Source organism: Manacus candei, unplaced genomic scaffold (genome assembly GCF_025592945.1).
Source record: "Manacus candei isolate 608988 ecotype Guabito, Panama unplaced genomic scaffold, ASM2559294v1 h1tg000015l, whole genome shotgun sequence".
NCBI lineage: Eukaryota > Metazoa > Chordata > Aves > Passeriformes > Pipridae > Manacus > Manacus candei.
In genome coordinates this window covers 1,125,343-1,136,321 of record NW_026138063.1, presented here as the reverse complement: position 1 = coordinate 1,136,321, position 10,979 = coordinate 1,125,343, and the positions used below count along the sequence as shown (strand labels likewise).

At 50.8% G+C, this 10,979-nt stretch overlaps 1 protein-coding gene across 2 annotated transcripts; it reads left to right on the top strand.

Moving 5' to 3' along the window:
- The first annotated feature begins 157 nt into the window (after positions 1–157).
- Positions 158–10,977, top strand: SLC33A1 (solute carrier family 33 member 1). 2 transcript variants are annotated; one of them, XM_051781990.1, is made up of 6 exons: positions 194–975; positions 5,443–5,633; positions 6,284–6,468; positions 6,901–7,018; positions 7,800–8,015; positions 9,672–10,977. In XM_051781990.1, exons 1-6 carry the CDS (start codon positions 264–266, stop codon positions 9,837–9,839), a joined length of 1,590 nt encoding a protein of 529 aa, XP_051637950.1. In that variant the 5' UTR covers positions 194–263; the 3' UTR covers positions 9,840–10,977. The 2 variants fall into 2 exon arrangements, with proteins under 2 accessions (XP_051637951.1, XP_051637950.1); XM_051781991.1 differs by lacking the exons at positions 5,443–5,633; positions 6,901–7,018 and having other exon boundaries at positions 158–975.
- Positions 10,978–10,979: the final 2 nt, after the last annotated feature.

Sequence of the window (10,979 nt, the reverse complement as noted above, 5' to 3'; positions counted from 1 at the left end):
TCCCATCCCTATCCCGTTCCCGATCCCATCCCTATCCCATTCCCGTTCCCGATCTCATCCCGATCCCACCCCCGGCCCGTCAATCATGGTGAAGGGGCGGGGCCTCGCCGACGTCACTCTCGACGCACCAATGAGACGCGGCCACGCCTGGCGGGCGCGCGCGGGGGCGGGGCCGTTCCCTCAGCGCGGCGGCGCCGGGGCAGCGCCGGGGCCGCTCCCGCCCGATCCCGGCGCTGATCCCGCTCCCGGGGTCCGTCCCGGCCATGGCGCCCGCCATCGCCGCCGAGGAGGGCGGGCGGCAGCGCCGCGCCGGCTCCCGGCAGCAGTGCCTGGCCGCGGCGGGCGAGCCGCTGCCCGCGGACGCCGAGGCGCTGGTGGGCGCGGCGGGCGCGGCGCGGGGGTTCCGTGCGGAGCTGGGCAGCATCCTGCTGCTGCTGGTGCTGTACGTGCTGCAGGGCATCCCGCTGGGGCTGGCGGGCAGCGTGCCGCTCATCCTGCAGAGCAAGAGCGCCAGCTACACCGACCAGGCCTTCTTCAGCTTCGTGTTCTGGCCCTTCAGCCTCAAGCTGCTGTGGGCGCCCTTGGTGGACGCCGTGTACCTGCGCGGCTTCGGCCGCCGCAAGTCGTGGCTGGTGCCCACGCAGTACGTGCTGGGGCTCTTCATGATCTACATGTCCACGCAGGTGGACGCGCTGCTGGGCGACGGGCAGGGCCGCGGCCCCGACGTGCGGGCCCTCACCGTCACCTTCTTCCTCTTCGAGTTCCTGGCGGCCACGCAGGACATCGCGGTGGACGGCTGGGCGCTCACCATGCTGTCCAGGGAGAACGTGGGCTACGCCTCCACCTGCAACTCCGTGGGGCAGACGGCCGGGTACTTCCTGGGAAACGTCCTCTTCCTCGCCCTCGAGTCCGCCTCCTTCTGCAACAAGTACCTGCGGCTCCAGCCGCAGCCCCGGGGGATTGTGACCCTGTCAGGTACTGCCCGGGCACTGCCGGCCCGTGTGCGCTGGGGCGGGATGGGGTGGGGGTAGAACCGTGGAATGGGGTGGGTTGGAAGGGACCTTAAAGATTCCATCGGCAGGGACACCTTCCACTAGACCATAGAATCATAGGACGGTTTGGGTTGGAAGGGACCTTAAAGCCCATCCAGTGCCACCCCCTTGCCATGGGCAGGGACACCTTCCACTAGCCCAGGTTGCTCCAAGCCCCATCCAACCTGACCTTGAACACTCCCAGGGCTGGGGCAGCCACAGCTTCTCTGGGCAACCTGTGCCAGGGCCTCCCCACCCTCCCAGCTAAGAATTTCTTCCTTATAGCAGTAGTTATATCTTCCTCAGGATGCTTCTTCCCTGAGCCTGGACCCCTCTGTTCAGATGGAATGGTGTTTTGGAACAGTCTTGATTTGTCCCCTATGGGAAAGCACAGCCTGCCCGGAGTCTGGCAGAGTCCACTGCTACATGCACTGAACTTCCAGATTTCTCTGACCTTAAGACTGTGGAAACCTGCCTTGTCATTATCTTGGCTGACCTAAGCACTTTGGAGGGATTGTTTTTTTCCTCTTCCTAGTTTAGTGGCCATGGACAAGATTACTCTAAAAAAAACCCCAACAAGCCAAAAGCTTTGCCTCTTTTTAAGGACCCCTTTTATGAACATCTCCTTCTGGGAGGAAGGAAAGGGGAAACTAAAAATATTTTTGTTCTTCCAACATGATATTGTGCACAGAGGTAGAAGTGAGAAGTGCTTGGGGTTGAGCATATGCTGAAAAATAGCCACTTTCTGAAGGAAGGCCTTATTTTAGTAAATTAGTGGAAATTTTGTTCTTAATGAATTAAATGAAGTCTGGTAATTCATCCATAACTAACTGTTAGTGTAGGGATGCTTCTCTTTGCTGGTGTTTGGGTTGTCTGGGGGTTTTTCCCAGCAGGGTTCTGTGTGGTGGTTGATGTTAGGGTTATTACCTTAAAGATGCATCTGGTTTGGTTGGAAGGTCGAGTTTAGCCAGCTGAGCTTGGGGGAGGACAGGAAATCCTGGGATGCCTCTGGCTACAGTCTCAGGGTGGCCACGAGCAGCTGTGAAGGGCAGATTCTCATGGTGTTAGTCTCTTTTCCCTCTCTCACACTGATTGCCTTGCCTGTGTCATCCCAGGGAACAGGTATGCCAAACCGGGCTGGAATTGTCGTGTAAAGGGTAGTTTTTGCTTTCTGTCCTGCCCCTGTCTCATGGGTAAACCAGGACAGCAGTTTCCAAGACTGCTGTGCTTACCCTGTCTGTGCAGCATCACCACTGCTGACTAGTGTTCCCCTTCCCTTCCTGCTGCCAGCCTCCTGTGTGGTGTCTGTCAGTGGGCATAGAGCAGTCCTTGCCATCCCAGCTAGTTCCTGGCTTTCCCTGTGCTCCTGCTGTGCATCTCCTCAGTGCTGGCCTGTCTCTTCCCTCTCTCTGCAGTGCACACTGACGTCTTCACTGCTGATGCAACTTGCAGTCACTGGTGTTCAGAGAGCTTGGCTTGGCTGTACTTCCCTCACTGCCCAGGGGTTTTGTCATTTGTTTTTTTTTTTTTTTTCTCAGCACTGTTTGTATAAATGAATTTGTTACTGTTACAAAAATGCTGGTTTTAGAAAATATAATCCCAAACCCAAAAAGCACAAATGCAACCTGCTTGACCTGTCCTGGAGTGCTGACGTGGCTGGAGTGAGCAAGGCAAACAACTGACACTCTAGTTGCAGGATATTGTTTTTTTAGGAGATAAAACTGAGTGTAAGAAACTGCCATTCCCTGGTTTGTGTGCCCGTGGCGCAGATTGGCGTGTCCGTGTTTCCCTGAAGCAGCTGAGGAGCAGCAGGACATAACCAGCTCACTGAGGAGCAGAGGGGCTCACTGCTCCTTGCTCCGCTTGGGACAGGGGTTGGGATGAGCAAGGTCAGGCAGGTAAAGCAGCAGAAAACTTGACAGATGGAAGAAGTGAGTAGTTTTCTGCCAGTTCAGATCTCTGAGCACTTTTGTCATAGGCTGAGCCCAGTGCCAGGGAAAGAACAAGTCAACACTCCGTGATCTGGAGGGACAGGCACTGATCCCTTCTCTCTGGTGGCCGGTGACAGGACACGAGGGAATGGCTGGAGCTGTGCCAGGGCAGGGTCAGGTTGGGTCTCAGGAAAAGGTTCTTCCCCCAGAGGGTGTTGGGCACTGCCCAGGCTCCCCAGGGCAGTGGGCACAGCCCCAAGGCTGCCAGAGCTCCAGGAGGGTTTGGACAACGCTCTGAGGGGCAGAGTGGAGTTGTTGGGGTGTCTGTGCAGGGACAGGAGTTGGACTAATGATCCTTGTGGGTTCCTTCCAACTCAGCATATTCTGTGATCCCAAGTCATCTTCGAGTTTTGAGGAGCAACAGCATTTGTTTTTCTCATTAACTTCAGGAAATAATATGGACAAATGTAAACCCATCTGTCAAACCAAGTGCTCTGTTAGGCTGTTTCAAGATAAAGGTCTGGAGAAGGAAATGGGAGATAACCTTTCTGTGGACTGATGGTTTGTGCTGGCATGTCCAGGAGTTTATTCAGCACCTGCAGGTCGGGTGACTTTTGGGTTTTTAAAGGCAGGGGCAGGTTCCTGGCTGGGTTTGGTGATCCCTGCCCGCTTTGCAGCCTGTTCCAGCATGGAGGAGGAGAGGGAGGTGTGAGCACAGGACAAAGGTGCCCCTTGAAGGCAGGCAGCCCACACTGACCTGGGCCAGGGCCTTCTCCTGGGAGGAGGTGTGTACCTGTGCACGTGCAGCTGGGACCTGTACCCCTGGGCGCCTTCTGGATGGTTATTTTCCAGCCTGATCCATCCCTGATCTAGTTCAAAAACCTGTTTTGCCCCATCACTATGGTTTATTTTGTTAACAACAGTATAGGGGCAGAGGCAAAATCGGAGTGGGGAGGCAGCAGTGGTGGGACCAGAAAATTTTGTGCTTGAAATCCCTTGTGTAAACTATAACTTCAAAGTTCTTTTGCTTGGAGCCTGTTAGTGAAGGTTACTGTATTTGAAGGGAAATTAACCTTATTTTTGTGTAAACTGCCTACAACTTCAAAGAAACCCCATTCTTTTAATGTGGACTATTATATATATTTTTTTTCGTTTTCTCGTGCCTTGCTTTGTTGCTGATGCAGCACTTGCAGTGCTGTGCTGCAGCTGACAGGGCTGACCTGATCAAGAGTGCTCATGTGATGATGCTCAGAGCTATTTCTGTCCCCATCCTCACACTATGCATCTCTCACTGCAGTGATAATGCCCAGGGTTGTTATTAGAGGACTGCTCCTCAGTTCTTTGTAGCCAGCCACTGTGATTAGTGAGACACTCTGAAAATGCATCTTTGCTTCAAAATTTGTGTTAAGGGCACCCATTTTTTAGCAGAGAGGAATCTGCCAGCATTGGTTATGAGCTCTTTAGGAAAGGGAAAAGTAGCTGGTGTGGAAGCAGCAAAAAATTAGTTTGAAAAGCCTTTTTTCTTTTACCCTGAGAATGGTGGATACACCTAGAGCAGTCCTTCCCCATTTTCTTGTTCTCTTCCTGGGCATAAGGAGCAGGTAATAATTGACTAAACCTCTGCCCTTTCACCAGCTCTCACTGCTTTTCAAGTCTCCCGGAGGCTTCTGGAGTTGCTCGTGACCAGGAAGATTAAAGGCTGCTTCTGTCCTGCCCCCTGCATGTTACTGAGCTCTTTCTTGCCTCTCTCCTGGAGGCAGAGGATAGGGTTTTCTTAGATTAACCATTCACTGACTCAAAAAGTACTGCTTGCTGTGTTTTACCCTTGCTGCCTTCACACCCACAATTCAGCAGATATTAGCTGTGTTTGAAACAGAGCACCTGAACCTTGGCAAGCATCCACATCAGCCAGATGTATTTGAGGGCTCCTTATGACTGGAAGAACTTTCATCAGGCCATCTTCACACTCCCAGATCTTTGTTTCCTCCAGATGGGAGATAGATGCTGGATAGGGAGTGTGGGCCTGAGGCACAGAAGGGCTCCATGAGTACCCATAAATCACTGCAGAGCTGTGCAGGAGTTCTTCCTCTGCAGGTTTTTCCCTGTCTTGTAACTATTCCCTGTCCTTTATCAGCTTTTAGTGGTTGCATGTGTAAGCCTTCAACGCTTCCATTTGTGTTTCTGTTTCTCCTCCAACGTGCTCCCTGTGGTACCAACCCCCCAAACACCAGGGAAGGGACCTGGTTTGATACTGCTGCTCTGCCTCAGCTCCTGCAAACACCTTGTTCCTGCTGAGGGAAGAGCTGTGTCACTCACTGTGCATAGCTCTGTGCTTGTGGTTTGCTTCTGCTGCTTGGTTTTATTCAATTTTGATGATCAGGTTTATATTTAGCAAAATAACTGCATTTTTGATACTCAGTGAATTGTCAATGAAGGCTGCTACAAAGTTTTTTTTGATCTTATTTTATTTTCCCCTCCAGATTTCCTGTTTTTCTGGGGAGCTGTCTTCTTAGTTACCACTACACTGGTTGCCTTTTTGAAAAAGGAAAACAAGGAGCTAATACCAGCAAAAGAAGAAACAAAAGGCATCACTGATACATACAAGCTGCTGTTCTCAATAATCAGGATGCCAGCAGTTCTTACCTTCTGTCTCTTGATCCTCACGTCCAAAGTAAGTAACTACATCTTGGAATTGTTAAATGCTGCTGTCAGAGTCTGGAAGGCTGCTGAGTCCCCAGGATGTAACCTGTTTCTTAGTTCTGCTATTGATTTGCACCAGAGTTGTGGATTTTCTCATGGAGTTTGAAGCAGAATTGTTTGTATCATCGTGCTGAGCAGGGCTGGACAGCAGAAAACGTTTGTTTGAGCCTTTGTGTTTACACAAGTATTAAGGGGGAGCTTGATTGCAGTCTGGTATAACAGTAATTTGTTTTTTAAACATTTTAAAACATTTTCAAACAGACTGTGTAGCCTGCAGTTAAAAGGGCAGAAAATGTTTCTCTTAACTCAAATACTATTCTCAGAATCTGCTGCTGTGTCCAGGCTGGGTTTCCATGGCTTCCTGTTGGACACTGTGGGTGCCAACAGCAGTGAAGGCACAGGCAGGAATGGCAGTGCTACTTAGTGTTCTGGGGAAGCTTTTGGCACTGATGACAATAAGAGTGTGCAAGTGTAGAACATGTAGAACTAATTTGGAAGTCAAATCAGTGGCAGAAGTGACTTGTCCTCTATCCCATTTCTCAAGTTACTTAATAGTAAATTGAATTTCTAGCCAAGCTCCCCCTGCTCTCCTCAGCCTGTTTTGTCTCATTTCTCTTGCAGGTTGGATTTTCAGCAGCAGATGCTGTAACAGGACTCAAACTGGTGGAGGAGGGGGTCCCCAAAGAGCACCTGGCTCTGCTGGCAGTTCCAATGGTTCCTTTACAGATCATCTTGCCCCTGGTCATCAGCAAATACACAGCAGGCCCCCAGCCCCTGAACACCTTCTACAAAGCGATGCCTTTCAGGTAAAACCTCATTTTATAGAAACACAGTAATTTGTGTGTTCGGTTTGTGTATTTAGATCAAGTGTAGGGTTTCTTGTGTAACTCTCTAACTTCCAGCTACAAGAAAGTGTGTCAGGATTCTCACAGGGAGCTGAATTCTGTCCTGTGCCTTGAAGATAATTCATGCAGAGAAAGAATTCCTGTGAGAAAGAAGAGCATGAGGTGTTTTAAAGATGCGTGTACAGCACCATTAGAGCAATGCTCTCCTGCTCTTATTTAACAATTTCACTGCTTGTCAAATATTTAATATCTAATTCTGAGATAGAAATAGTTGTAATTGTTTAGATCTAAACTGTTTCAATGTACTCTCTGTAAAAGTTCATTAGTTGCTTCCTGTTGAGGAAACACGTGGGAAGAATTATTTGAATTACTAATTCTTTCTTACCCCTCCAGGTTGCTGCTTGGCCTGGAGTTTGCTTTCCTGGTGTGGTGGGCTCCTAAAGTGAAGCATGAGGGAGGATTTCCCGTGTACTACTACGCTGTGGTGGTGCTGAGTTACGCTCTGCATCAGGTAACACCCTGTGGAAGGGGAGGCAGGAGGGTGTGTCACACCCATCACCTCCAGGACTGTGACTGCTGTCACCTGCCTTGTCCTGGCTCTCACTGGAAGCCCTCCAAGCCTGATCTGTGTGGCTGTAGTGCCTTCTGATACTCTCACCAGTGGTAGTTCTCCCCATTCCCTTGTGCTCCATTGGACAGCATCTGTGGAGCTACTTTGGGTTGTCTAGATCTGATTTTGTTTCCCAGGTTATTTTTTCCCCAGAGCCAGAAGCTCAAAAGCACAGTGGAGCTGGAGAAATCCCAGCACTCTGGCAGAGTTTGACAGGCACAGTGATGACTGTGCTGGTTCTGCAGATCCATTGAGTTATGTGATCCTGCTCCTAGAAAAAATGCTAACTTGTTGGAGGAACATCACAGTGGATCTGATCCAGAGGCCTGGAAAACCTGGCTTTGGATCAGAACTGATTGTATGATGCTGTGAGGGTTGATTTTAAATACGACAGTGTTGGGTTTGGATGCTATTTTAGCTGCTGTGTTTTAGTTTGATAACTTGAGTCGTGCCAGTGCACGTGGGCCATGACTCAGGTCACGCAGCATGACTTGAGGCAAGAGGCAAGGCCACTCCTCGTGTCAGCAGAGGGACAGGCTGCAGGAGGAGTTGCTCCCTGGGGCAATTTTAAGCTGTTGGGATTGTTTTTCAGTGAACGTTGCTAACTTCAGGGCAGCGTTCACGTGGGGGGTTTGAGCTGTGGTGCCCGTGGAGACCCCTGTGTGTGTGTTTGCCCCCCCAGATCACCCTGTACAGCATGTACGTGGCAATCATGGCCTTCAACGCCAAGGTGAGCGATCCGCTCATCGGGGGCACCTACATGACCCTGCTCAACACGGTGTCCAACCTGGGGGGCAACTGGCCCTCCACCGTGGCCCTCTGGCTGGTGGATCCCCTCACGGTGAAGGAGTGTGCCGGGGCCCAGGGCCACTCCTGTGGCACCGCGGCGGCTGCAGAGGTGAGTCTGGGGGCTCTGGAGGGCCCTGCTCAATAGTGTCACAATTAAATTGCTTCTTAGGGTCTTTTTTTGCCTCTGACAACCTTCACAGTGCACAGCTCACGCTTAAAAATTCCCACTGGTGGAGCTGATTTTCCCATCTGACAAAATTGTCTGCTTTTGTCTGTCCACTCTGACTAACCAGCATCTTACCAGGGATTTGCAGTTGCAGGGTAGTTGTCCCTTTCTGGGCTGGGATGAAAAGCTGTGGTAGAAGCACCAGATTGGTGCCACGGGCTCTGGTGTAAGGAGGCTGTAGGTGTGTTTATGAGTTGTGTAATTAGAGGCTCTGTCCTGGGCAGGGCTGTCTGTCCTCCAAGTCTCTCCATTCCTGTGGTAGGTTTTTCTTCCTCCTGTCTTCCTGGAGGTTTCCCCTCTGCCTGCCTTGATCCCTTCTCCATGATGTTGCTCTGCTCCCTGACTTTGGTGTTCACTTTCCCCCTGAAACGGAGCAGTGGGACTGGCTGCCTTCCCAGTCTGGGAGCCCTCTGGAAGAGAACAAAGAACTTGCTGTGCACTGTACACAGATCAAACAACAGGACACAAAACTGCTGGGAAAGCAAGGTTTCAAATTCACCTCCTCCTGGCAAATGAGACACTTAATGTGGCTGAAGAGTGGAAGTGTTTGGGGTTTTTTTTGAGTGCTCCTGAGTGAGATTTATTTCACTCCTGAATGCCAGGACTCTTTGGGATGTGGAGGTTCTCTAAACAAAGTGTTCTGGGAATCCAACATGACTTGTCTGAGCTGGACTTGCAGTTTTTACTGCTTGCAGAGGGGAAACTGCTTCCACAGCGGGTGCTTTTTCAGCCTCCCTCATTAGCTTGTCACTAATTAGGTTCCCTGGGCCTCTACTGAACTTGAGTCCTTCCTCCTTCACCTCACTCCTCTGATCTTTTCTCTCATCCTCCCAGTTGGTAACATTCCACCACCACCACCACTCCCTTCTTATTCCTAATCTGATTTTGACATGTCTCAGAAAGTGCTGGCAGAGCCTCAGCTCAGGGGATTGATATATCCTGGGATTAGAGCAGTGTTGAAAGCCAAACAATAGCAGAAACAGTCCTGTGCTGTACACTCACCCTTTAAATGCTGGGGGTTAAAAACCATCCTGGGTGTGTTTCTCCCAGACAGAGAACCCCAGAGTGGTTTGGGTTGGAAGGGACTTTAAATCTCATCCAGTTCCACCCCCTGCCATGGGCAGGGACACCTTCCACTAGACCAGGTTGCTCCAGGCCAAGCCTGGCCTTGGACACTTCCAGGGACGGGGAGACCATAACATGGGTGGCTGTTTAAAAAAAATCATCCTCTTTCTCCATGAGATTGGGATGAGTGGTTGCACTTCCCAGCCAGTGGGGCAGTTTCTGTTTCCTGGAGTTTGCCCCGTGGGCCAGTGTGCTCCATTTCCCAAATTATGTTAGAACAGATTTGTTACTTTTCATGCTGCTGCTAAGCTCCAAAACCTCTCTGGCTGCCTCTGTAAGAAACAAGGAAGAGTCAACAACTATACTTAGTCAGAAGCAAGAGCAAGTAGACACCAGTGGCTCTCTAATCTTTCTGAAGTCTGTGTTTGTGTCTCCCAGAGGTACTTAATGCATCAGGTTGTGCTCCTGTTTCAGCTCTGCACAGAGGCTGGTGGCTCCTGCGTGACCACCCTGGACGGTTACTACGTGGAGTCCGTCGTCTGCCTCATCCTGGGCTTTGGCTGGTGGTTCCTCCTTGGACCAAAGTTTAAAAAGCTGCAGGACGAAGGACAGTCTTCCTGGAAGTGCAAGAGGAGCAACTGATGCACTTAAATGTTGGATGGACCAGCAAGGTTGTTTTAGTTCTATTACACAGACATATCCCATAACCCACCCCCAGGAACATCGGTATTTGGTGCCACAGCAGTGAGACCGTGTGGCCGAGGCGGTGGCTGTGGGTGTGACACCACTGCCCTCCCAGTGTCAGTTCAGAGAGTAAAGGTTCCAACCTCTGTCCTCCCTGAGTATCCTGCATTTCCCTGAGCTCCAGAGCCACGGCTGCTGGCACAACCACTGCTGATCCCATCCTGGTGCCGTGGCTGTCGAGGGGCAGCATTGCCAGCTGAGTGCCAGCTTTACTGTCACACAGAAGTGACCTGACAGGGCAGCTGGCCCAGGGAGGGATGCCAGAGGCATTCTCACGTACAGGTTAAGTGTTGTACTACAGAATTCCTTGTGGGAAGATCAGTGTGAGGTGTCTGTGGGCTTTGCTTCTCACTTTCTGAACTGTGGCCACACCTCAAAGGATGAAACGTTCCAGAGATTCTTTTAAATGTATTTTCTGGCTTTTATAAGCTTTAAAGATTTATAAGAAAATATTTTTATAAACAAATTACATTTGTTTAATTTATTTCCGCTGTTTCAAAGCATTTTGATTTACATTCAAGGTACTTTCTTGAGGACAAAATGCTGTAAAGTAGGACTGGAGTAACGCACAATCCTCTGAGCCTCGGCTCCTGCAACTGTAACTGGAAGGTGCAGCAGCTGGGCTTCCCAGGGGAGGGCCTTCGGAGCAGGGTGAGTTTGAGGGAATGAACTGATAGTGTGGGGTTTCCCCAGTGTCACTAAAATTTGAGCATTCCTTCTCAAAATCAGTGGGAAAACTGTGTCTGCTCCCAGCTGGGGGTAAGAAAAGCAAATTGGTGATGACAAAGTTGCCAGATTCCCAGAGAGCAGGTACACCTCTCGCCCTCACATAAATCCAAGGAGCACAGTCCTGTGGTGGAGCTGCTGCAGCAGGAGCTGCTGATGCCATGTGGAAACATTCCCGGTGCATTATCCCCCCTGCCCTCCCTCCTGAGTGCCTTAGTGACCCACAGCCCGCGCTGAGAGGGCACTGGGACCTCGGTGGGTGTAACGGTGCATTGCTATTAAACAGCCCATGGAAGGGCACAAGTCTCTCTC